Below are 27,036 nucleotides of genomic sequence, written 5' to 3' on the forward strand. Positions count from 1 at the left end.
AGCATTACTTACTTTTAAGAAATGGGATTAAGTTCTGAAGAGCAAAGCCCTAAGAATGTTAAAATGTCAACGACATAAGAACAGCAACAGCACAGCTCTGCACAGCAGCTGCTCATGGCAGAAAGTGCTTCTGACACCTACCCGAGCCTTCCCAGCATCTCCAGCGCAGGAACCTGCGGTCCACAGGTCTCTATCTGCAGGGGCTGGTATTCATAAAGAGCCTCCTCAAGCTTCTGGATCGGTGCTAAGGAGATCTGCTGACCCTGTAAGAGAAATGAAAAAACACATTTAATAATATTTTCGTATTGCTATGTGTTCATTTTAAAGATGAAATAAATTTCTCACATTAAAAAGAATAGCCATGGGCTGGAGAGATAGTTCAGCGGTTAAGAGCACTGACTGCTCTTCCTGAGGTCCTGAGTTCAATTCCCAGCAACCACATGGTGGCTCACAACCATCTATAATGTGATCTGATGCATACTGTATACATATAAAATAAATCTTAAAAAAAAAAAAAAAGAATAGCCATTAGCAGCTATCACTTGTTGCTCTTGTAGAGGGCCCAAGTTCAGTTCCCAGCACCCATGTTGAGCTGCTCACAACTACTTGTAACCCCAGCACTAGAGAATCCAATGCACTCTCCTAGTCTCTAAGGCACTGCAGCAAGGTGCGCATTCCCAGACAGACAGACACATGTAACAAGAAAGTGATTCAGATTAAGGAAGTTCAGCTATATGATGTACTAGTCACATGTTACAGATAAACTAAAACTGACTGTGTGTCACAGTGTGCAGTACAGATTGAAGTGATATAGACAATCCAAAGGAGGCGTGGGCACTGGCTGCCACGGAAAGCTTGTTCTGAAGCCACCAGCCACAGAGCTTAGGTGCATCTCAGCACCCACCAGGCAAGAAGGAAAGATTTCTGTTGGAACAGGGAGATGCATCACTGAAGAGCTCACATGATGCCAGTGCTTTAGTGGGTGCTTCAAACGTGAGGATGGTTAACCTTGGCTGTCAACCTGACTGGATCTAAAACCTAATTAAGAAGAAAGGCTCTGGGCTGCAGAGATGGCTCAGAGGTTAAGAGACTGACTGCTCTTCCAGAGGTCCCGAGTTCAATTCCCAGCAACCACATGGTGGCTCACAACCATCTAGAATGTGACCTAATGCCCTTTTCTGGCCTGCAGGGGTACATGTAGACCATTGCATACAAAATAAAATAAGTAAGTAAATAAATAAATGGATGCATGAATAAATTTTTATTTTATTTTTTTAAAGATTTGTTTATTTATTATTATGTATACAGTGCTCTGCTTGCATATACATCTGCAGGCCAGAAGAGGGTGTCCTATCACATTACAGATGGTTATGAGCCACCATGTGGTTGCTGGAATTGAACTCACGACCTTTGGAAAAGCAGGCGGCACTCTTAACCACTGAGCCATCTCTCCAGCCCCATGAATAAATTTTTAAAAAGAAGAAAGGATATGAACACACTCGTGAGGGGCTCTCTCTACTTGGGCTAGCTAAAGTGGGAAGACAAACATCAAATGCCAGTACCACTGGCACATATATAAGGAGACCTGGGAAAAGCTTCTGCTTTTTGCCTGACTGCCTTTGTATCTCCTGTGAGTTCATCTACCCCATTTCCAAGTCCATTGGCCCATTTCCTGAGTGCATCTGCCTAGTTCTTAGGTCTATCCATGTCATTCTAGAGTCCACCCCGCCCAGTTCTCAAGTGTATGTATCCACCCAATGCTTGATTCCATCCACACTGTTGCTGTTGCTCCCACTGCTGTCACTACCCTTCAAGAACATCCAAACTTAACCTTTTCTGCCTTTCAATATGGACTAAAGACCAGTGGCTATTGAGGAACACTCCATACCTTCAGCATCAGATTGGGACTGCTGGGGTACACACCCCGGTAGACTAACCAGCCACCCATGGCTTTTCAGCCTCTCCAGTATGATGACAGCTATTGTAGGACTACTCAGACTTTATATGTAAGCCAGTCTAATAAGTCACCTTCTCGTGTGTATTACTATTGGTTCTGTTCCCCTAAAGAACTCTGACTAATACAGCTACAGATGTTTTAAAGAGAAAGAGAAGACGAAGGGAGGGAGGGAGAAAATAGTAGCAAAGGGAGAAGTTGGGGAAACCTCTCTTCAGCTCTCAACCAGAGGACAGACAAGAAGAGGCCATAATAAAAAGGTTCCTCCTGAGTTAGCATCTTGGTGACCCCAGATTCTCAGCGAGTCATACTCTCTAGAAATTCCAAGAAGTATCTTGAGTCCAAATATTGAAAACTGTCCAAGCAGAATTAACTGTAGACCTTGGGGAAGAAACTTTAAACCAGAGTCATGCACTGTTCAGCAAAGGAACAGAGACTCCGGCTCTAAGCAGTGCATTGGTACTGTGAAGGACTTCACAGAAGTGGGGTCAATATTCACAACCAAGCTATGAAGGATGACTCAGGGCTTCTCCAGTATCTATGACCCCTCCCACAAAGTGCTGCTCACTAACAGAACCAGTATGCAAAAACTACCCGAGGTGTAACAAGTATTGGGAGTCAGGAACACAAGCTGAGGCAATAACCAGCCAATAGTCAAGAGACTGCATTAGGACTCTACACCCCATCCACTCCCACGCCACCTTCCTGTCAGAGTTACACCTCTATTTAATGGCCAGTGTCAGGTTAGCAGGCCAGCTCTGTCCTCTGCTGCTGTCATTCTAGCCCACCTCCTCCCTTCCTTCTTCCCTTCCCTCCCCCATCCCCTCCTTTTCTTTCTATCATTTTCTTTTGATAGCCTTTCCCAAAGAATATAAAATGGCCTGCATTGCAGGTTCACCGTGTCTCAGCCTCCTAAGAGATGAGACTGTTAAAAGTTATTTGAATCCATTTATTCCTCTTTTTCATTCAGCCTTGAGCAAAAACCCTATCACTGCCCATCCCTGTCGCTCGCTACTGGTGTCTTTCTCATCCACTTTTCCATCCTTAGTGGTTAATCAACTTAACATTAATCATTTGTCTTACTCTTTGTGGGGCTAAGTACTATAACTTTGTGTTTGTTTGTTTTGTTTTTCGACAGGGCTTCTCTGCGTAGCTCTGGCTGTCCTGGAACTCCCTCTGTAGGCCAGGTTGGCCTTGATCTCACAGAGATCTGCCTGCTGCTGCATCCCAAGTGCTGGGATTAAAGATGTGCACCACCACCGCCCAGTAAGTACTGTAACTTGTCAGACTCTAGAATGGCCCAGGAAAACAGGCTCTAGGCACTTCTGTACAGGGCTCTAGACCAGGTACACCGCAATGAGAAGAGCCCCTCTAAGAGTGGGCAATGTCACTCCACGGCTAAAGTCAGGTCTGAGTAAAAAGGAGAAAGCAAACTAAGGCCCAGTGTTCATGCTTTCTGCTTCTGACTACCTCAAGCTCCTGCTGCCATGACTCCTCTGCCATAGCCTCAAACCCCATTAGCCAAAACAAATCCATCTTCCTACACTGCTATTGCAGGGTGTCTGTCACAGCAACAAGACAAGTAACACACACTTATTTTTCATAGAGATGACTGCCTCTCCTCCAGAGTGCTAGAATTAAAGGTGTATGCATGCCCCAAAATATAAAACTAGGACTACAAATACCAAAACCAGATAAAGACAGAACAATTGATATATATAAATCTCCCAGTGGATCTCTTTTGTCTCCTGGTGAAGACATGCATACAAAACTATTACTAATTAAATGCCTGCAAATCCAGTTAAAGACACTGCAAGTTGGTTTCATCCCATAGGCACAGGGATGGTACAGCATATACAACTAAATAACAACACAGAAGTGGGATCCAGAACAGATATCACAGTATTATCTCAATAGGCACAGGCAATTGTTTTGACAGCATCCAAAGTCCCTTCATGATAAAAGTCCTTAAGATGTAAGAAACACAGGGAATGCATCTCAACATAATAAAGGCTGAAGCCAGGTGGTGGGGGGGGGGGTGGCACACGCCTTTAACCCTCAGCACTTAGGAGGCAGAAGCAGGCTGATCTCTGTGAGTGCGAGGCCACTCTGGTCTACAAAGTAAGTCCAGGACAGCCGGGGCTCTGTACACAGAGAAACTCTGTCTCAAAAAACTAAATAAATAAATAAAATAAAGGCTGATATGACAAAGCTATAGTCAATGTTATATTAAAAGTGGAAAAAATGAAGACATTTCTTCTAAAATCAGGAACAAGACAAGGGTGTCCACTTTTTCCACAATTATTCAGTATCATGCTTGGAAACCTGGCTAGAACAACAAAACAAGGAAATAAAAATAGGAAAGAAAGAAGATAATGAATACATATTTGCAGAATGACTTTGTACATAAAAAATTCTGAAGATCCTACCAGAAAATTCATAGATTTGATAAACACTTTAAAGTGGCAGGATTATAAAATTAACATACAAAAATCAGTAGCTTTTCTATATACCAAGAACATGCTGAGAAGAAAATCAGAAAAATAACTTCACAGTTATTTCCAAAAAATAGAAGGAAAGATGTAGGAGCGGGGAAAAAGACTTCTACAATGAAAATAAAACACTGAAGAAAAAAAATTAAAGAAGGCAGTAGAGAATGGAAAGACCACCTCCAATGATCATGGGTCAGGGTCATCAATGTTCTCAAAATGGCTACATTACCAAAAGCAACCCAATTGCTTTTTCCTTTCTTTCTTTCTTTCTTTTTTTTTTTTTCAAGACTGCATTTCTCTGTGTGGCCCCGGCTGTCCTGGAACTTGCTCTATAGACCAGGCTGGCCTTGAACTCAGAGATCCAAGTGCTGGGATTAAAAGTGAGCACCACAATGTCTGGACAGCCAAGGCTACACAGAGAGACCCTGTCTCGAAAAACCAAAACCAAACCAAACCAAACCAAACCAAACCAAAACGAAACAAAACAAAAGACTAAGTACCATCCCTTGTATTAAGAAATTTTCAATGTCATTCTTTTAAAGTTTCATATTGTTTGAGGTTTATTTTGTCTATTAATTACATGTTTGTGTCTGTGTACAGTGAATGCCAATGGAGTCCAGAAAAGGGTATCAGATTGCCTGGTGCTGGAGTAACAGCAGCCTGTTATAGATGCTGGGACCTGAACGCTGATCCTCTGCAAGAGTAGTAAGTTCTCTTTAGCACTGAACCAACTGTCTAGTCTCTCAATGCCCAGACAATAAAAACAAACTAGAGACAATAAACAAAATGTAAAATAGTCACCATATAATAAGCAGAGGAATATTAAGGAATAAAGTTTCAATAATTACTACACTGTGGATGAACTGCAGGACAGCATATTCTAAAAGCTTTTACGTGCATGAAATGTCCAGAAAGGACAAAATACACATTAGTGATTGGTACAGGTTAGGAGCACTAAATGTGCTGTGACTCTAAATGAGTTTAAGTTACCTTCTTAAAATAATGAAAATATCCTCAATTTGACTTGCATAAATTGTTGTGACACTCTGTAATTAAAAATCATTAAACCATAAAATTTAAATGATTTTAAATTTAAATAAGTGATAGTGCAATAGAATTGTATTTTTTTAAGAGTTTAAAGCAGTCAAATCAATTCAGTATTTCTATTTAAAAATCCAGGTAGGAGTGTTCAGTAAAGATGGCCAGGAATATAAAATAAACCCAAGAGAAACTAAGCTATCCTTAGATTCAAAGTAATGAACAAAATCAAGAATAAGTAAGATCAGAAGAGGAGACAATGTATGAAGAGCGGGGTTGGTACACTGAGTCTTACACATACCACTTGGAGAGGTGGCTCAGAGGCTAAGGATGCCGGAAGCCTGAGCTCTGTTCTCAGGACCTATGTCAAGCAACTGACAACATCCTGCAACTCTAGCTCAGTGGGATCTGGTGTCCTCTTCTGGCCTCTGTGGAAACCATCAATCAAACTCATACATGCACACACACATACACACACACACACACACACACACACACACACACACACACACACACACACAAATGTAATCCCTTTTAAAAAGTAAAGCTATCCTTCACTTTCTTTTCTCTCAGGCTCAGTGTTCCTGGTTTTATGTTGAGGTCTGTAATCCATCTGAGTTCTGGGCAGGTGATAAATATGGATCTATTTGCATTCTTCTACATGCAGGCATCCAGCTAGACCAGCACCATTTCTTGAAGATACTTTATTTTTTCTTCTGGATTTTTTAATCAAAAATCAGTTGTCCATATGCAGATTTACATCTGGGTCTTTAATTTGATTCCATTGATCAACAAGTCTGTTTTTAAATCCAGTACCATGAAGTTTTTATTACTATACCTCTGTAGTAGAGCTTAAAATTAGGGGTGGTGATACTTCCGCAAGCTCTTTTATTGTACAAGATTATTTTAGCAATTTTGGGTTTTTGTTTTTCCATATAAAGTTGAATATTGTTCTTTCAAGATCTGTGAAATTTTGTGTTGGCATTTTGACGGGAATTGCACTGAATCTGTAGATTGCTTTTGGTAAGATGGCCATTTTTACTATGTTAATCCTAGTGATCCATGCGCATGAGATCTTCCATCTTCTGATACCTTCCCCAGGCTCTTTCTTCAAAGGCTTGAAGTTCCTATCATACAGGTCTTTTACTTCCTTGGTTAGAATTAGCCCAAGATATTTTGTGTTGTTTGTGGCTATTGTGAAACATGTTGTTTCCCTGATTCTTTCTCAGCCTGTTTATTGTTTGTAGGAGGGCTACTGAGTTTCTTTTTAGTTAATCTTGTACCCAGCCACTTCACTGAGGGTGTTTATCAACTGTAGGAATTCCCTCGTAGAATTTGGGGGATCATTTATTGTGGGAGTGGCCAACTGCTCTAGCTTGAGACCCATGCCATGAGAGGAAGCTGACCCCTGACACTGCCTGAAGGGCCAGGAACCAGAAGTTAAATAGCCCAGAGACCTAGGATAAAACCAAACTCGACTGGTAAACAAAGCAAAACAAAAACCTCAATGAAATGATTGCTAATGATATTCTGCTATACTCATAGACCAAAGCCTGGTTTAATCGTTATCAAGGAGGCTTCGCCCAGCAACCGATGGAAACAGATGCCGAGACTCACAGAGAATATTAGGAGCTCCAGAATTCTACAGAAGCAGGGGAGAAAGGACTGTACAAGTCAGGAGGTCAAGGACACCACAAGAAAAACACACAGAATCAACTAAGAGGAGCTCACTGGGGCTCGCAGAGACTGAGCCGACAACCACAGAGCCCGCATGGGTCTGACCTAGGCCCTCTGCAGATCTGCTATGGTTGTGTAGCTGGTCTTCTTGTGTCACTCCTAACAGTGGGAGGGTCTGACTCGTTCACCTGCTTTTAGGACCCTTTTCCTGTCATTGTGTTGCCTTGTTCAGTCTTAATACAAGGGATGGTACTTAGTCTTTTGTTTTGTTTCGTTTTGGTTTGGTTTGGTTTGGTTTGGTTTTGGTTTTTCGAGACAGGGTCTCTCTGTGTAGCCTTGGCTGTCCTTGACTCACTTTGTAGACCAGGCTGGCCTCGAACTCACAGCGATCTGCCTGCCTCTGCCTCCGGAGTGCTGGGATTAAAGGTGTGCGCCACCATGCCCGGCTAGGTGTTCAGTCTTTTTGCAACTTGATATGCCATGTTTGATTGATGCCCGTGGGACCGTGGGAGGCCTGCCCTTTTCTTAAGGAAGCTGAAGAAGAGGGGTGGGGGAGGGGATGTGGTCAGATATACTATATGAGAGAAGAAGAACTTTTTAAAAATTAATTTACAAATCTAAGGAGGCTGAAGAGATGGCTCTGGGAGTAAAAGTATACTCAGAGGACCCCCAATGGAAAGCTCACAACTGCTAGTAACTTCAGTCCATAAGATCTGTCACCTCTGACCTCTAAGTGCACCTGGAAACACCTACACATATATGCACATACATTCATAAATGTAAATTTAAATCTAATAAAATCACAAAAAATATTTTTAAAGACCAACATTAAGTTATTTATCTACATTCTTTGGCTTTTAAAAAAAGCACAAAACTGAGACCCTTTCCATTTTTATCACAGTTGCCATATCACAAATAGAAAGCATGCAGCCTTAAAGGAGTGTTTACTCACTACTCTTGGGAGAGATGGGTAGATGGATACAAACCATACACTCAACAGTGTAATTTGTTATTTGCCTAAATTCACCATCCAGTTCTCCTTTAAGATCCAGCTTAGAAGCCAACTTTGCAAGTGTTAGGAGCAGAGTTTGGATCCCCAGCATCTACAGGAATACAAGGTGACTCAGGTGACTCACATGTAATCCCAGCATGTGGGGAACGGAGGCAGGAGATGCCTGGAACAAGCTGCCTAAACAGACTAGTCACAACAGTGAACTTCATGTTCAACTGATAGCCTTGACTGATATGTGAGGTTATCAAGGAAGCACTTGACACCAATTGCAGACCTTTACACACACTTACACACACGGCCACATAAAACCATTCATGGATATCACATATTCATATATCATACACATGCACATATATGTACAATTCAGCTTCTGCCTTGCAGAGGTTTTATTTCAGTAAGTCATATTATAAGGAAACTGTTTCTACCTGTATTTTTAGGGCTATTTAAATAACATGGAAAGAATGGCACTGAAGGTTTCCATAAGCTAGCTCCTCTCACAATTTATCAAATTCTGCACAGTATGCTGCATTCCTATTGAAACTGGGATCTAGGGCTGGAGAGATGGCTCAGAGGTCAAGAGCACTGACTGCTCTTCTAGAGGTCCTGAGTTCAATTCCCAGAAACCACATGGTGGCTCACAACCATCTATAATGTGATCTGATGCCCTCTTCTGGCCTGCAGGTGTACATGCAGACAGAGTACTGTATATATAATAATAAATAAATCTTTTTTTTTTTTTAATTAAAAAAAATTAGAAAGAAACTGGGATCCAAAACATGTCACTCTTGGAGCATTGAGTCACCTCAATTCTAAGGATACTTCCAGAGACACGATCTACAGAAAGCCTTTGAGAAAAAAATCAAATAAGGTAGTTTTCTAGTACTTATATTCTGGCAAGTATCCTAATAAACATGTGAGCATGTATATATGCGTATATGTGTTGGTATAGGTTTTTTAATGTTTTAAGAAGTGAGCAAACTCAAAGAATATGCCTGGCACTGTCTACAAGCTGAGTGTGTAGAGTCATATTTCTGTGGTAGTTCAGGTATTTTCAATGTAATTTCAGAAAAAGCAGAGTAATTTCTGTACTTTGCTGTTCCGGTCACTGTAGGGTGATGTCAGCCTGTCATCACTGTAACAGCTGCAGGGGGACCCTGCTAAACCATCACTTCATGGTAAGAACAACTCACCCCGTCCTTACAGTCACACAGAAATGACTTTTTCTCATTGCTTTTCAAAATTGACAGTAACTGTCAAAGGACAAATGAAGGGCAGGGGTCTGAAGGCCAAAGGGTAACTATACACCTATGCTGGTGTTGTCTCTAAAGATGAAGGAACTGACGCTAAACACGGATATTCTAAGTTTCATTTCCATTATCAATAATGGGGTTGGGAAGCCTGGAATACCAAACCAGCCTGCTAGGAATCCATGACCACTAAGTAGAAATAAGCTTCTGCCTGCATATGTATCATAAAAATTAACAGGATTTCCCTCTAATTTAATATATATCTGGTTCATATGTATCTTAAAAAAAGACTCCCAATGGGAAAAAAAAGCATTCATTTCTATATTTCCCAATTTTCTACTAAAATCATCAAAAAAGAAAAGTGTTTTAGAATGGGTAGTGTATAGCTTCAAAAATACTGGCTACTTTTAAAGCATTCTAATGAAGATTTATCCCTAGGACTAGTCTTTAGGACCTTTTATCTTTTAATTGTAAAGCATGTTGCCCACCAACCAAAAAGGTTTCCTTCTCAAAACATATTTACAAAGTAAGAAAGGAGCTCTTGTCCTGTACACACTAAGCCAGCTCATCAGCAAGGCTCATATTTTGAAAATGTTTCAAACCATCAAAGAATTCCTAACACCTAACTGAACTTAAACTTCTTGTTCATCATGAACCATCAAGTGGCCCCAAAGAGCTGTATTATATTCTTTTGGCCAAGACAAAGACTTTGAAAATGTTTCTAGCAAATTGGCTCTGAAACGTCCTCACAATCTGTCCACTATAGGGGAATAATTTTGTCATACCAATCCATTTGCAATGTCCCCTCTTGAAACTCATCATTTAGTGTTCAAATAGTGAGTAGAGGAGCATTCTTTACTCAACTCAACTCTAGTTTAGACACCTGGCATGCCAATATAAACTACTGCAAGAAGTTTCAAAAATAAAAGGTAACTTATATAGAAGTGAAAGGTTAGGTGGCACCCACCTGTAATCTGAGAATTCGGGAAGTGGGGTAGGAAGATGACAGTAAGCCTGGTCACTGTGGAGTTCAGAGCCTTGGCTCAAAGGGAGAAAAGGAAGGACAGAAGGAAGAGAGGAGAGGACAGAGCCACGCAATTTATTTATTTTGTTGTTTTGGGTTATTTTTCCACTGCAAACAACACAGTGTTGAGAGAACTGTGTTTAATTCTTTCTCTGATGCTTGTCTCACTGCTGGACTATAGTTTGTTGCCAAGAGGACATAGCGTCCAACAAATCATGTCTGTTTCTATAAAAAGACCAGAAAAGAAAAACATCAAGAGAGACTAGCTGGTGTTTCCTTAAAAAGACTGTGTTAATTGTTAAAAACAAAACAAAACAACAAAAACCCTATCCTATTTGACAGAAATTTCAAAATCAGCTTCTTAGGCACACAACATTTTAGCTGATTTACTTTTAGTTCTTATAAGAGTGGTTTTCAAGAAATAATTATTATCTTGGCACCAAAAATGAACTGGTAGGAAACCAATGATAATGACAACTTGCACATATATCTACTACATTTCTGACCATAATAAATATAAAATTGGTTTGTACAATTTTATAGCAAAAGCAAAGCAAAAAACTTATTTCAATGAAACATAATGAAAAGCGAAAGGATTCAGCCATACAAGTTCTCAGCCTGGTACAGTGCTTGGTGCATATTAGGAATGTTTATTTCAAGAATGAACAGGTGTTTTAATAATGGCCCTTCAATCCTCTACCTCAGCCTCCCAAATAATGCATGACAAATTTCTTAGTTCTATTTCAGGTCTTTGAACTACAAAATGAATAACTACTGTACAATTTCTTTTGTTAGGTATTATATCACAACAGCAAGACAAATAACTAATATCCCTACACAAGTTTTGGGATTTTAAAAAATTATTTATTTACTTTGGGCTTTTTTTTATTAATTCATTTATTTTATATCTCAATAGTTATCTCATCCCTTGTATCCTCCCATTCCTCTCTCCCTCCTGCTTTCCCCCTATTCCCCTCCCCTATGACTGTGACTGAGTGGGACCTCCTCCCCCTGTACATGCTCATAGGGTATCAAGTCTCTTCTTGGTAGCCTGCTATCCTTCCTCTGAGTGCCACCAGGCCTCCCCATCCAGGGGACATGGTCAAATATGGGGCACCAGAGTTCGTGTGAAAGTCAGAACCCACTCTCCACTCAACTGTGGAGAATGTCCTGTCCATTGGCTAGATCTGGGTAGGGGTTCAAAGTTTACTTCACGTATTGTCCTTGCCTGGTGCCATACTTTGAGCAGGACCTCTGGGCCTAGATTCGCCCATCATAATGTTCTTCTTATAGGTTTCTAGGACCCTCTGGATCCTTCTACTTTGCCATTCTCCCATGTTTCTCTCACCTAAAGTCCTAATAGGATGTCCTCCCTTCTGACCCACTTTCCTGGTAAGTGAAGGCTTTCATGGGACATGCCCCTTGGGCTAGTGTCCAGATATAAGTGAGTATATACCATTTGAGTCTTTCTGCTTCTGGGTAAACTCACTCATTATGATCATTTCTAGTTCAATCCATTTGTCCACAAATTTAGGAAATTCCTTGTTTTTAATAGCTGAGTAGTATTCCATAGTGTAAAAGATACAAGGCACATACTTAAACATAATAAAGGCTATATACAGCAAGCCAATAGCCAACATCAAATTAAATAGAGAGATACTCAAGGAAATTCCTCTAAAATCGAGGACCAGACAAGGCTGCCCACTATCTCCATATCTCTTCAATATAGTTCTTGACATTCTAGCCAGAGCAATAAGACAACACAAGGAAATCAAGGGGATCCAAATGGGGAAGGAGGAGGTCATATTATCCCTATTTGCAGATATGATAGTATACATAAGTGACCCCCAAAATCCCACCAGAGAACTCCTACAGATGATAAACACGTTCAGCAAATTGGCTGGATACAAAATTAACTCAAAAATATCAGTAGCCTTCCTATATACAAATGACAATCATACAAAGGAAGAAATTAGGAAATCTATACCCTTCATGTTAGCCACAAGCAATATAAAATATCTAGGAGTTACTCTAACCAAGCAAGTGAAGGACTTGTTTGAAAAAAAACTTTAAGTCCCTACTTTGGGCTTTTTTGGTTTGGTTTGGTTTTTGTTTTCTATGAGACAGGGTTTCTCTGTGTAGCCTTGGCTATCCTGGACTCACTTTGTAGACCAGGCTGGCCTCGAACTCACAGAGATTAAGCCTGCCTCTGCTTCCTTAGCGCTGGGATTAAAGGCATGGGGCACTTCGTCCAGCTGGGATTTTTTTTTTAAGTTTTTGGTTTTGTTTTGTTTTTTTCTAGATAGGGGCTTCTCTGTGTAGTCCTGGCTGTCCCGGAACTTGCTCTGTAGATCAGGCTGGCCTCGAACTCACAGAAATCCACCAGACTTTGCCCTAAAGTGCTACAATTAAAGGTGTGTACCACCACCACCTGGCAGGATCTTTTTATTTTTATCTTTTTTTTTTTAAATGTGCATTCTGTGTAAGTCTAGTGGCCATGGAGGCTAGGAAAGGGTGTTGGATCTTGTCAAACTGGAGTATACAGATAAATCTTTTTTTTCTTTTTGGACAGGGTTTCCTTGAACTCACTCTGCAGTCCAAGCTGGCCTCAGACTCAGAGATCCAAGATCCACCTGCCTCTGCCTCCAGGGTGCCGGGATTAAAGATGTTTGTTACAAGACACCACGTGGGCTGAACCCAGGTCCTCTGCAAGAGCAGCTAGTGCTCTTAACTGCTGAGCCATCTCTCCAGAACCCCTACCCAGGTTTTAAACGCTCTCAGCCAGAGGTAAGCACTTACCTATCATAGGAATAGTTTAACTCATTTATCAAATATTTACCAAATGGTAGGAACTGAGAAGCTCTAATATAATATTTATCACCAGAACTGACCCAACTTTTAAGTATTTATCAACATGTACAAATTAATATGCAACAATATGGATTTATAGCCATTAATCACAAAGTGTAAGTACTTTTAAAATGAAAGTTATACTAGTTCTTTAAAATCAATTTCTGAAAAACTTTTAGACTTAGACAAACTACATCTGTACTGATACAAACTCTAATATATATATGTTTATAGATATATGTTTAATTTTCTTTGTATAATGAGCAAAAGCAATCTCTTTTTTAAATAACACATAAACTGATGGCTTGTTTGTCAACCATTATAAACTGTATACACACTGAAGTATGACCAGAAAGACTATCTCAACTAAAAAGAATCATTCTTAGCAATGTTGAATAAAGTACCTTCTGGGGAGGCACTGAGCTAACCAGTCTGTCAGCTGCATTTCATCCTCCTTTGACAGTGCTTCATGTTTACTCTATGGGTTACAGAAGCAGCCCTGAAGAGGCACGGTTCTTTTAGGTCTTTCATCTAAAAGCAGATGTCTCACTCAGCTTAAGTACTGGTCCTACAAACACAAAAGCATCTAGACTGTCACAGTTTGCTTGACGTTTTTTGTTTGTTGGTTTGTTTGTTTTAATTCAAGACAGATAAAAACTAATTTTATTCTATAGTCTTCCTTTTATCAAAACAAAAAACAAAACTGAAGGTAAACTGAAGAGAGGTTTACTTGGTAAAACAGTAACCTAAAGGGCAATGAAAAACCTAACTTTGCAGTGTCTCTGAGTTTTAAAGCTTGGTATTTTAACGCTGGGAAGGCCTGACATGTGACCAGCTGCTAGGACAGGTGCTGTCGCCAATCAGCTGCCTTTGCTAAAACACATTCTACAGATTACCACTTAATCTCCCACCAACAGCAACGGCTGCTGTTGCTTTGCTATAATCACCACTGAAAATAAACATGGTCACCAAAACAAGAAGAGCAACAAGATATAATTTTAAGCTAAACATGGCTCTGTACGTAAGATCTGTACCTACTTTTTTCCTTCTATGGTTTTTTGGAATTCCTTATATTAAACCCAAGTCTTCCTTGCCTGGCTCTTACCATCTCGCTGCAGGCTCTCTTATAAAAATTGAGATAGACAGACAGACAGACAGACAGACAGACAGACAGACAGACAGACCAGACAGACAAAGAGATATGATAGGCCGAGAAACATAAGATACTTGAGGAAAAGAGTTATGGTAGTTAGATAATATGGTAGTTAGATAAAATTTTCTTTGCTGCTCTTGTTAAATTCTGACCCCGCTGATCATATTAAGATCAGGAGAAATAGGACTTAGTGAAGACATATACCTTCTCATGACATCTGACCTTGCGCTGGAACTCCCCGGCCCTCATCCAATAAGAAACTCCCACCCCTGAACACTTAGTTCTTCCACAAGAATATCCCACCTCACTAAATACATTCAGAACTACCACATAAAATCATTTTTCTGCATCAGGGAAATTATGATAAAATTACTTTGAAGATCTTTAAAAAGATCTGGCACAAGGTGCTGATGAAGTTGCTTTCAATTCATTTGGAAACGAACTGAGAACTGGACTCAGTGTTTACTTTTATGATCTAGCTGTGCTTTTAATGGTTGAAGTTAACACGGATTCTTAAACAGCAAGTAACACTAGGTTCTACAGTGTTTTTAAACCCACATGCCTGTGCCCTCCACTATGACCTCTACAAAGCAGTTGTACGCTTTGCTGCGGTGCAAATCCTCCCAGACAAGTTGAACCTGTTCTCTTTGGCACTGAGCCCTTGCACTGAACACACAGCTGAGATTTATTATAAAAAGACTGAGGGGCATTATTTCTCAACATCCATCCTTCACATACAGCCAACTGTAATCTTTTACAATCTTTGGAGGCTCTTAAATAAACAGATCATCACTTAATCACAAAGTTTTTTATTTGTCACTAATTACAGGGCATTTTACACTGGAAAAAAGCTAATATACAAAGCTATGTGCTACAGGTTGTGACAATTAGTCTCTTGAAGTGCATTAGAAACAACAGCACTCGTAATCCTCGGGTCTTAGAACAATTACCTGCCTTACCGTCCTTACAAGGTTAAGGCAATAAAGTCATTATTAGTAAACCTGTGCTTACAGGCCTACACTTTAAGAAAATAAGGTTTGTTTGTTACTAGTTTTGATCTCACATCCCTCACTGGTCTTTTACAACCCAGAAACTTTACATTCCTTCACATTTTACTTTTTACTAGGTTCTCCTGTGGGTCTTTCAAAAACATGTTCTGCTTCAGCTCAGCAGCATCCACAGCAGGTCTCTTCCTCGGTTCCTCAGAGCTGATTCTCTAGGCATAGGGAGAAGTTCTAAGAAGTATCTTTAAAACAGCAATTACCACACTGTTTAAATTAATTCTTCAGCACTTGCTAATTGATTTAGCAAACAGTACTGCCTTGGTGGGAAAAAAAGAAAAGAAACTCACATAGCAGCAGGAGTAGTCTATCCTGAAAGTTAAGTTCAAACTAGCCTATCAGCTAGCTGCCTAACACTTAAAGACACTGAAGTATGTTGAGTCAAGTGGGCATGTCCCCACTGTAAATATTTCTAATATTTTTATTAACACCAAGTATACAAGATGGAAAATGTTTGTAATCCTTTTCCAAATACATTTTAAAATAAATGATTATTAAGCTATTTTATGGTTTAAAAAGCCAAAGGATATTTGTAGGAATTAAGGGTTCAGAAGTAAAATAGGCATATTCATCAACAGTACCAAATATACTTTGTCTTCACTTAAAGAAGAAGTTTCTTCCACTAAAGTTTAACATGTAGGAATAATCACACTATCTCAGTTCTGAGAAAGGCTATCACAGGTAGTTTCTATCAATGATGTAAAAGTTTAGCAGTTAGGACCATTTGTATTCATCACTAAGCCAAAATAACACTTCTAGAAAATTTCTAGAAAATTCAGTCTCTCAGAGAATAAAAGCCTGCTATAAGCCTGCAACACTTGCATGGGACGGACCTGAGAGGGAAAAGTAAGGGAGGAAATAATGCTATTATATTATAATCTCAAAAAATTATAATAAAAATTCACATGTTTTACAGGCATTACATCATGAAAAAAGTATACAAGAAAAGTATTCACTTGAAATATTCACAAAATGAATCTATACTATATGGAACAGCATAAATATTGAGATTCATAAAACAAACCAAACATGTTTCAAATGCCTCAAAGCCTGATCTGGAGAACTAGGAGAGAGAGAGAGAGAGAGAGAGAGAGAGAGAGAGAGAGAGAGAGAGAGAGAGAGAGATATCTCATGTATATGCAGGTACACCTCTACATGTATGGCATGCGTGTGGAGGCCAGAGTTCTACCTTGGTGTCATTCCTTGGGCTCTAGTCAACTTGCTCTTTGAAACAAGGTCTTTAACTGGCCTGGAACTCATCCAACAGTTGGTAGAAACAACTTTTTCTCCACATCTTTTGATTGTTTACACCACAATAGCTTTATCATCAATATATTGTTTTTACCAGCAAGAAAACAAGTATACTGTCTACTTGCCTATAGCAGCGCACATGACATATGCCTTTAAACAAATACAATATTGAAAATACAGGCTTTTGGCTGGGGGAGTGACTCCATGCTTGCTGTGTAAGCATAAGAACCCAAGCTTGGATCCCCAACACCCATGTAAAAAGCTGGGCACAGCAGCAGGAAACTCTAACCCTAGCACTGCAGAGGAGCAGGGCAGAGGAGCAGAAACAGTTAGCTTCAGGTTCAGTGACAGACTGTCTCAAGAACGAAGGTGGAGAGCAATAGAAAAAGATGCCTGACATGTACCCTGACCTCCACATGTACACACATGGGTAAATACATAGAGAGAGAGGAGGGGGAGGAAAGGAGGAAGCAGGAAAGAGAGGAGGGGCCTATGCAGTACAAAAGGTCATCCTATATATTGAACAAGGATGAACAGGGACTTTTATTTAGTCTCAGTTTTGCGTATAAACAAATTTAAGGAATCAAATAAAACATAAAGGATTGAGCAGTGTCAAAATACCTATAAAACGCCCTTTATTATCACTGCTACATCATCATTATCTACATGAGGAGGAGGAGGCAGATCATTCATACTACGTCCACTGTCAGTCAATATTCCACACACAGAAGCACTGCAGACAATTATCAACTTGTTATCAAATGTAAACTTTACAGAATGCTTGTAGCCTGACATGGTGTTGCAGGCTTATAGCATCTCCAGTGTGGAGATGAGGTGGGCTACATACTGCCTAGACAGCCTGGGCAGCGTAGAAACATTCTACCATCCCTCCTCCCCAAAAAAGGAAAAGAAAAAAAAAACTCAAGGGGCAAAATCTGTTTATAATTAAGTTAAAACTCAAAACATCTTCCTGTGGAAAGAATATTATTAATGATGGTGCAATCCCAGACTGACAACATATAATATACATTAATTATCTTTAATTTAGTCTTGGGCTCTGGGAACAATACAACAGGGACTCAAAGACAAGTTTATTCTCTTTCTTGGGACCTTGGCTAGCACTTAGGCAAAGCTTGAAATCCTTACTTTCTTTTTTCATTCTGTCCTTTGCATTCTCATCTAACACCCTTAAATTCCGAAGAAGAAACTCACAGTCCCTGGCCGCTGTGAATACTATTATGCTCCCTGATCCTAAGTCACAGCCTGAATCCATCACAATAAAAACTTCCTAACTTCAGTAAGGTCTTAGAGGGAGAAATGCAATTATAAGATTTTTTTTACCTTCACATTTTTCTTTTTTACATATACATTTATATTATTACACATCTATACAATAAATTACATACAGCAAGAAGAACCATGAAACAATCAGGATTACATAAATGGTACATTCATGGTGTTTTGCCTATTTGTATTTGACAGCCTTGAAGAAACCATCTTTCCTATCTTGGTGAGTCTAAAATTCTGTGTGTAAATCAATATCTAACATATCTCATCTCTATCAACATAAAACATCTATCTAGACCTAAAAACATCTTGACCCCTAAACAACTAAGCTTAATTGTAAAACTAAACTATCTGGTCTTCAACCCCATCAGAGACTCGAGAAAGAATAAAATTAATTACCTGAGTAAACAGGAAATGCCGGTTAGCAGCTTCCAAAGTGAAAAAACTGACAGAGACAGTTTGGTGCCTGATATCTGACAGACATATTTGTGAAGCAGGGCAATTGTATGATTTTACTTGGTAAACTTCTGGGATTTGTTATTTCATTATTGATTTTTAAAAAGGCAATTGTAAGATAATTTTTTCTTAAGCAATATATTAAGTAGTTCCTTATAAAACAGACTATGGATTATTTCCTTTTTTATATTATCAACAGAGATTGCCTTTATACTTTTTGTCCTTATAAACTCCTATTAAGGAAGAAGATATGCGCTCTGAGAGCACTAGCACTCCTTCACACGGCTAATGAGAACAGGGTCGCATGCCCTGTGATGAGAGCTTGGAAAAGTACAGGGGTCTGGAAATAATGGAACTCAAGGGCTCTCAGGCGAGGAAAGCCCATCTCCGATCTTACTGACCTCTCCATTTTTTATTCTTTCTTCAATATCCTTGCACATGGCCAAATCCTCACAACCCACCAACAAAGCACTCACCAGTCTACTCACTCTGTCTCCACACAAGTCTACTAAGGACATTTTAGGACCTAGCAATTGAAAGCACCAGTTTACAAAGCAAAACAAAAAAAAAAAAAACAGTCAGAGACACAAATCTATGTGACACAGACAAAATTCTCTCCATATCTAATTAAGGCATAAAACCACAGAGTCTCACAAAAGCAGACCTAGACTTCCTGTTTCATGAGCTGATTTGCACAGCAGATATGCGTGTCCCTGCATTGGCATCGATCACCAGTCACACGAGGACAAGAGAACGAATGCTCACGCAGCTTCCCTAACTACAGCATCTCACTCAGACAACAAGGCTCTTCTAAAGCCTGGGTTCATCTGAGGTTTTGACATACTTTGCATTCTTGTTTTTGTTTTCAGAAATTCTAATGGATTCCCAGACTAATGTTAGTCTCATTATGCATTTAACCAGACCATATCTGCTTTAGCAGAAAGTCCCACAAAATATTTAAAAGGAACAGAGTAACTTTTAGAATTCCAACTATCTATAAAATGTGATTTTATGTCATCCTTTTAATGACTCATAAACTCATTAATAGTTCATAAAAGATTGTGGCATTATTTACAGTTAGTCAATTTACAACTTAAAACAAACAGTTCTTTTTCCCCTCCCTTCTCTAAAGGGCTTAAAATTCTGGCAGATTCTATTTCCAAGTGGTTTTGTTGTTGTTGTTTTGTTTTGTCTTTTTACTTTTGTGCATCTTTTGAATCATGAGTATAACTCACTTGTATCAGCTAGCACTCTGTTAACAAAAATAATTTTCCATCACTATTATTTCAGGTCAACAAGACATAGGGAGGCATCAGGAAACACTAGCTATTTTTAAGCTTACTGTTATGGAGATATCAAAAACATAAACTTCAGACATAGACAAGAATACTACAGAAGATCTAAATAGGTATTTTACAAGAGTTATACTTGCATAGTTTATCACTACATTATCATGATATACAAAATATTAACAGCAGTCACCACTAGGTTTGGTAAGTGCTTCAAATACAGCAATGTTAGGTTACAGCAGCATACACTAAGCATCTTTCCCATCTCTGAATCTAGCTCAGAAGTTTAGACTACCCACCCTCTGAGATACTTCTTCAAACATTCACAAGACAAGACCAACAGGTTTAATCATCCAATATAGCGACTGCAAGGTATGAAAAGGATCCACTGCACCTCCTGGCCTGTGCGCAAAGCCTCCAGCCTCTTCATCACGACACTCGAACAAGAAACTGCACAGCTCTTCTCTATCAATCCAATGAAGCCTCCTGCTTACTTACCTTCAGGGAGGCCAAATCCACCATGAACAGCATACAGCTGGTAACTTCTCCAGGCTTCCACTGCATTTACGGGAGGGCAACTGTCATACTCAACCATACACCAACCAAGTAAGTCAGAATTCATTTGCTACAACTGACTGGTTAGCACCAGTAATCCTGTGCACCAACTGATCTGTCCAGCATGAGATTCAGAGCCCAGTTCACACCCAAGTCCATCATGAAAGTTCTTATAAGACTAAACAAATTCAGTTGCCTTTCCTACATTATAGCATCAAGGTTGCCCAACAGAGTCAGGGTTGCCATCACGGAAAATGAAGATCTATCAATTTCTCCCTGGTTATCTTCTGTAGACTTTGAACATAATCCACTTTATTTACATCAATAACATTAATACTATCATACAGAGTAAGAATCTGGACAGCACTAAGAGTGGACAGATGACAGATGTGGACCATGTCCAGTGCTTAGTCCCCCACAGTCATGCTGACATGACTTGATAAATGTCAGTATTTCTTCTCTGTTCATGAGATGAAGCTGCCCCATGAGATCATCACTGCCAGGGCCCAGTAGATGCCACTCATTCTCAAACGCATGCATCAAGCATTCACAGCCATCTTTCTATGAGCCACAAGAAGCAATATAATCAGCGTGTTTCTCCAGTAGCAGGGTGCCAGGTGCCTCCGACTTGACAGCGACTTCTGCAGTCTGCCCATTCTGGAGCTCCAGAAACCCTGTGGGCACGTGTAAGACTGATCTTATGTGTGGAGTTCTTCACCTAATCACTCTCCTGCTTTGACACCTTTTGTTGTTAGTTTCTTTAGTTTCTAAAAAGTATATCTTTATGGAAAAACTGTTAAGTTAAATATGGGAAACAGCTTAACTTGTAACTGACATCTCAGGTCATGTAAGGATGCTCTCTGAGCACTTGAGCATGTTATTTCAGCCCCATAAATACCACACTGCAGTGTATAATGTAAAGATGACCAAGGCTAGGGTCCAAGTTCCATAGGCATTAACTCACAGCACCAGAACCTGACCTCATGCAGGGTGACACTGAAGCCCTTATGGCCACCACAACTGTCTTCTGTGAGTGCGGGCTGAGGTTTCCTTGCTTGTACCATTCAATCAGAACAAAGGGAGACTATAATTATTCTCCACTATTTCCCATTCTCAACTCAAATGCTCCTGTGCGAAAAGTACACCATATGGGACACAGGAACTACCTTGATAACCTTTGAGAAAAGGATACTGGAACTTTACTACAACTCAAAGTAGCCAAGAAAAAGTGTGCAACATCACTTACAATTTCAAGGAGCACAGGTCTTATAATGGAAACTGTAAGTACATCTGTGCCTATTATCTCTAAACTAAAATTCATAATATGGACATTTAAAAAATTATTTTACAGAGCCTTATCAATCCCAATAATCTTCATTCAAAAGAGCTATGTGTGACACAGCTATGCAGGACCTACTTCCATAAATATAATGTAGCTGTGCGAGGAGGGGTAGTCCTGGATCAAGTCTTTGCTGGTCTCTCTCAAACTTAGCATGTTCAACACAAGAGACACGCTGCTAAAGTAAAACATAATTAAACCATCTACAGGCTTGAACTTTCACTCTGATTTTCACTGTAATCTGTGCTTAGTGAATATATCAGTAAGGGGTGATTAATAATACCCATATTGTATATGTACATGCAAATGTATTCAACACTAGAATACATTTAGTCTTAAAATTTATTAACACAATTAACATACAAGAGATCTAGGAACACAAGGCAGTTGCTGAAACCTCACTACATTGATTTTAGGTATATATGTTAAGTTTTTCCCATTAATAATAATTATTTTTATAGCAGACTATGAATAATAAGGAAATATCAATTAAGTCTATCATTTATATTAACTGTACCACCCAATTTAAGTTCATTCTTTTGATGTTCCAATTATCAAAAATATAATTTTGAAAGGTGAAATGTATTTACTTATAACACAAAAAAAAAAAACACCAGAAATGAAAAATCCCAACAGAATATTCTGATTGTTTCTGTTACATGAATGATGTGCAGTTGAGAAGCTCACAATAATCAAAATGCAAAGTATCTGCATGTGCTTCAGACAAGAACTAGTCAAAACAAACAAGACTGTAGAAATTCACTGTTTTATTTCCCTGCCCTGTGTCACCCGCCTTCTTGCCTTTGCCTGCCTACTGTTCATAGTTACACTTTTAAAGAAATAAAGCAACAAATCAAATCTCCAGCTGAGAACTGTAGTTGTAGACATTGCATGGCAATAACATTGTCCAGGGAAATGTTTATTGACAAAAACACCTGAAGAAAATATGCATTTCCTAATCCAATGCTAAATAGACTGTGGTATCTCTTACTGGTATTAATCAAGTTTAAGCAAGATCATAGAGATCTTCAAGAAAAGCTAATACTTCTGATCATTATCAACCTTATTTTTATATGTTATATACCTGGTAATGATATAATGATAAGCTTTATTTTGTCTGATATGTAAGGCAGGAGAAAAGAGAATTAAAGCAATAATACAAAATGCTTTCACAATATGAACTGAAACAGCATGTGCTGAAACAAAAAACTTCACATAGCATTTCCATTTCTCACTGGTAAAGATGTTGAGTTCTCCTCCTCAAAGAGATATTACTGAATCATGTAGCTATGAAAACTTGAGGGAAAAGGCAACCAAATAAGATGAATTTATCTCCAATTCTAAATACAATAAAACCTTTGAATTGCCTCTTTGCACTGAAGCCTCAAACACATGGTAGAATCATCTAAGCTGAAGCCCGAATGGAGCTATGGACACAACTGATAAACATGCACTCAAAAAAATCTGTAATGAAAACTGGCAGAGCTGGAAAGATGGCTCAGTAGTTAAAAGCACTGGCTGCTTTTCCAGAGGACCTACACTATTCCCAGCCCAAATGGGGCTCACAGCTGGAGGAGAGCAGCCCATGTATGAAGCTGTGTGAGGAGGTTTCTGAGAGCTTGGGAGAACACTCAAACAAACAAGAGCAGAGTGTTGTGATCACTGTTCCTGCACAGCATTAGTTTTCCTGGAATATGCTTTCACACCCTTCCTGACAGGTGTGACAGACAAGAGTGCGTTTACTTCAGACTATTCATTACAGACGGCTATTTTATTTGTTTATTTGCATGTTATGGAATAAGATGTTTTTGTGGCTTGTCCTTGTGATTGTGTACTTTACTCAGGTGATGCTTCTTAACCCTCAAAGTATAAATTGTCAGATGCTCTGGATAAAGTTAGCTGTTGCATGAGACTTTAGTCCACCCTCATTTTTAGGACCCTCTCTCCCAGGTTCATGCCTCCAACTAGGGTGCTAAGCAACAGCCATCACTAACTCCAGGTCCAGGGATCTGATTCCTTCTTCTGGCCTCCTCAGGCAGCAGGCAGCCCATATATGCATGCATGCAATGAATACATGCATGAAAACATTCAAATACATTTTTAAAATTCACATTACATTAACAAGCTGAATCATAAGTTGAAATCACACATGTATACTAGGACTAAACAAGTGAAAATGAAATTTGAAATAATTCCTTGAAGACAATATCTAAAACATGAAATACATAGGAACAGATGTGATAATAAGTCTAGGACATACCACTGAAAACTATAGGACAGTTCTGAGATAAAGGGATTTCCAGTGCAGAAACATCAACCTGCCTCAGGAGAAAAGTAAAAAGAAAAAGAAAAAAGAAAACAGTTGATAAATGCAAACCTAGATATAGCAGAGTTGGTGAATGTCAAAGAAGGCTATCAGTAGAGATAATGTGTATTTGTTGGTTGTCTTTGGGTTTTTAGACTGGGATCTCACTTTGACTGAGGTCATCATATAGCTGAGTCAGATCTCAAACTCACCATGATTTTCCTATGTCAACCTCTCAAGGAAAAGAAAAAAAAGAACTGTCTTATTGGACTCTGCTACCATGCCTAGGTAGTACAGCTAATGTAAGTATGTTCTACATGTTCAAGAAGATGACTTTTTTTTAAAAAAGTGAACATGAGAAAAAAATGAAAGATGCAAATATCCAAACATATAATTCATGAAATGAAAAATAAGGTGGTACTTCCTTTAATTTTAGGACTCTGGGTGGGGGCCGGAGAGGGGATGTCTGTGAGTCTGAGGCCTGCTAGGGCTCTATAGAGAGACCCTATCTCGAACAAATGAGATAGGACGAGGAGCTTTTCCTCAGCTGCAGCCAAGGTGCTCCATCCTTCCAGGGAAGCTAAGGCTGCGCTGGGGTGAGGCCCTCACTTCAGCAGGCGACTGTGCAGGCAGTCCACAACATGGCCTCTGGCTCCAAGCTCACCTGCATCTGCTCCGCCCTCATCCTTCACATGGATGATGAGGTAACAGTCACAGAGGATAAGATCAGTGCCCTTATTAAAGCAGCCAGTGTCAACGCTGAACCTTCTGTCCTGTCTTGCTTGCAAAGGTCCTGGCCAGTGTCAGCACTGGGAGCCTCATCTGCAATGTGGGGGCTAGTGGGCCACTCCAGCGGCTGAAGCTGCACTAGCAGGAGGTCCTGCCCCAGCCACTGCTGCTGCCCCAGCTGAGTAGAAGACAGTGGAAGCAAAGAAAGAAGAATCTGAGGAGTCTGATGATCATGAGCTTTGGTCTTTTTGACTAAACCTCTTTTGTTAACATGTCCAATAAAAAGCTGAACCTGAAAAAAAGAAAGAGGAAGGAAGAAAGGAAGGGACGAAAGAAGGAAGGAAAAATATGCAGTTGGGTAAACATATTAGGCAGTATGAAAGAAAAAAATTAGTGAATCTGAGAATATAGGAATAGCATCCCCCAAAGCAAATATAAGAAGCAGTTTGAAAAACCTAATGGATGAGGCATCAACTATTGAGAAAGGTAACTTATAAGCAATTAAGATTGCAGAGTAAGGTGAAGAGAAAGAACAGAAAGAAGAGTTAGACAAATTTTAAAAAAACCCATTTCCCCCTATTTGACAGAGTTTTTCAATAGACAATCATTCAGAGAGGAAAACAGGTAAGAAGTCATCAAAAAGGAACTATAAACCAAGCGGCAGGAGACTGTTACAACAGGGTGAGCCCACCAGCTGGAGAACATGCATCCCTCTCTTCAGTAGATGAGGATGTTCTTATATTAGGCCACAAAACAAGTCTCAGCAAAATCTAAGCAATGAAAAGCACGTCACATGTCTTTCCTAATAAATAAATTACCAAAGTAACTTCAAAGACTGTGCAGAAACACCAAAGCTAAGCAATGTGCTCCTGTGCACAATGAAAAGAATGAAAAACATTTTAAACTACTGATATAAATGAAAATAGAATGCAACATACAGATATCTATTGGATACACCAAAAACCACACTAACAAGTAAGTTTAAGGTAAGGTAAGAAATGCCTATTTAAAAAATCTAGGGAAAAGCTCAAACTCCTCCCACCCCCAACAATGTTTCTGTGTAGCCCTGGCTGTCCTAGGCTCTTTTTATAAACCAGGCTGGCCTCTGCCCCGTATGCTGAGATTAAAGGCAGACACAAGGACATCCAGCTTTAAAAACTTTTTTAAAAATACTAGTAATGGTCATGGAAGCACCTGTTTTTAATTCCAGCCCTCCAGAGGCAGAGGGAGAGGCAAGGCCAGCCTGGTCTACAGAGCAAGTTCCAGGACAGTCAAGGCTACACAGGAAAACCTAGTCTCAAAACAAACAAACAAACAAACAAACCACCACCAACAACAACAAAAAAAACTAATAATTGATAATACAAGTAAGGAACTAGAAAGGGAAAACCAAATGCAAATTTGATGGCATATATGTCATGGGAGAAAACACCTATTTTCAATTTATCCAAGAGATTAGTATCCGAACTGTAAAAACTCAACCCAACTGAAAAAACAGTAGTAAATTATTTGATTAGAAATGAGATGATACAAATAGATATTTCTTTAAAATATTCAAATAACCAACAAGTAAATGAAAAGTGCTCAGCAGCACCAACCAACAAGCATACAAGTCAAAACTACATTGAGACATTCGAACCTCCACACACAGCACCCATCACCAACTGACAAGTGTTGGGCAGACACAAAGAAGGCAGCTCCCAGACAACTGGTAAGGGTGTAACCCAGCACAGCCACTATCCAAAGCACTAGAAAACTTCCCAAAACACTACAAACACAACTACTAATTGGCATAACACACAAAGGTTTAGTTTAAGATCATCTCTCACAATATCAAGAGTTCAAGGTCAGTGTGGCTTTAAGATGCTGTGTCAAAAAGTGAAGATGGAGCAGAGCATGGTAGCACATGCTCAGGGAGGCGGAGGCAGGCAGATCTCTGTGAGTTCAAGGCTAGCCTGATCTACAAAGGGAGTCCAGGACAGCCAAGGCTACACAGAGAAACCCTGTTTCATGAAGAAAAAAAAAGAAAAGTGAAAGTGGGAAAACAGTCCCATGAATTGGCCATAGTAAACAAGCATATCAGGGGAAACATTCTGCTACTACTGCTTTTTTTTCTGTCAACAAACTACTTCTTACATAAGCTATTTTGTTTCTCTGTTTCTTCTGCTGGGATTTTTGCATGACTAACTCTTTTTCATTATAAGCTTATTAATACAAATGTCACTTTCTCAGATATGAGAAGAATGAGTGATTAATATTCTTCATTTTATTTTAGGTAAATTGGAGAAACGACAAACTATTAATCAAGAAAGTTATG

At 39.4% G+C, this 27,036-nt stretch overlaps 1 protein-coding gene and 1 pseudogene across 2 annotated transcripts in view; both read right to left on the reverse strand.

Moving 5' to 3' along the window:
• Nucleotides 1–27,036, reverse strand: part of MNAT1 (MNAT1 component of CDK activating kinase) — a 157,754-nt gene that overhangs the window by 52,362 nt on the left and 78,356 nt on the right. The window contains exon 7 of the mRNA XM_084793357.1: nucleotides 142–263. Within this exon, the coding sequence (XP_084649483.1) occupies nucleotides 142–263 (122 nt within the window). The remainder of the gene's footprint in view (nucleotides 1–141; nucleotides 264–27,036) is intronic.
• Nucleotides 16,756–21,410, reverse strand: LOC311603402 (geranylgeranyl transferase type-2 subunit beta-like; annotated as a pseudogene). The gene is made up of 2 exons: nucleotides 21,322–21,410; nucleotides 16,756–21,058 (listed from the first exon to the last, which is right to left on the reverse strand). The product of its transcript is annotated as a geranylgeranyl transferase type-2 subunit beta-like (transcript).

This window comes from Acomys minous (genome assembly GCF_964271855.1).
Source record: "Acomys minous genome assembly, chromosome: 8".
In the NCBI taxonomy this organism is placed as follows: domain Eukaryota; kingdom Metazoa; phylum Chordata; class Mammalia; order Rodentia; family Muridae; genus Acomys; species Acomys minous.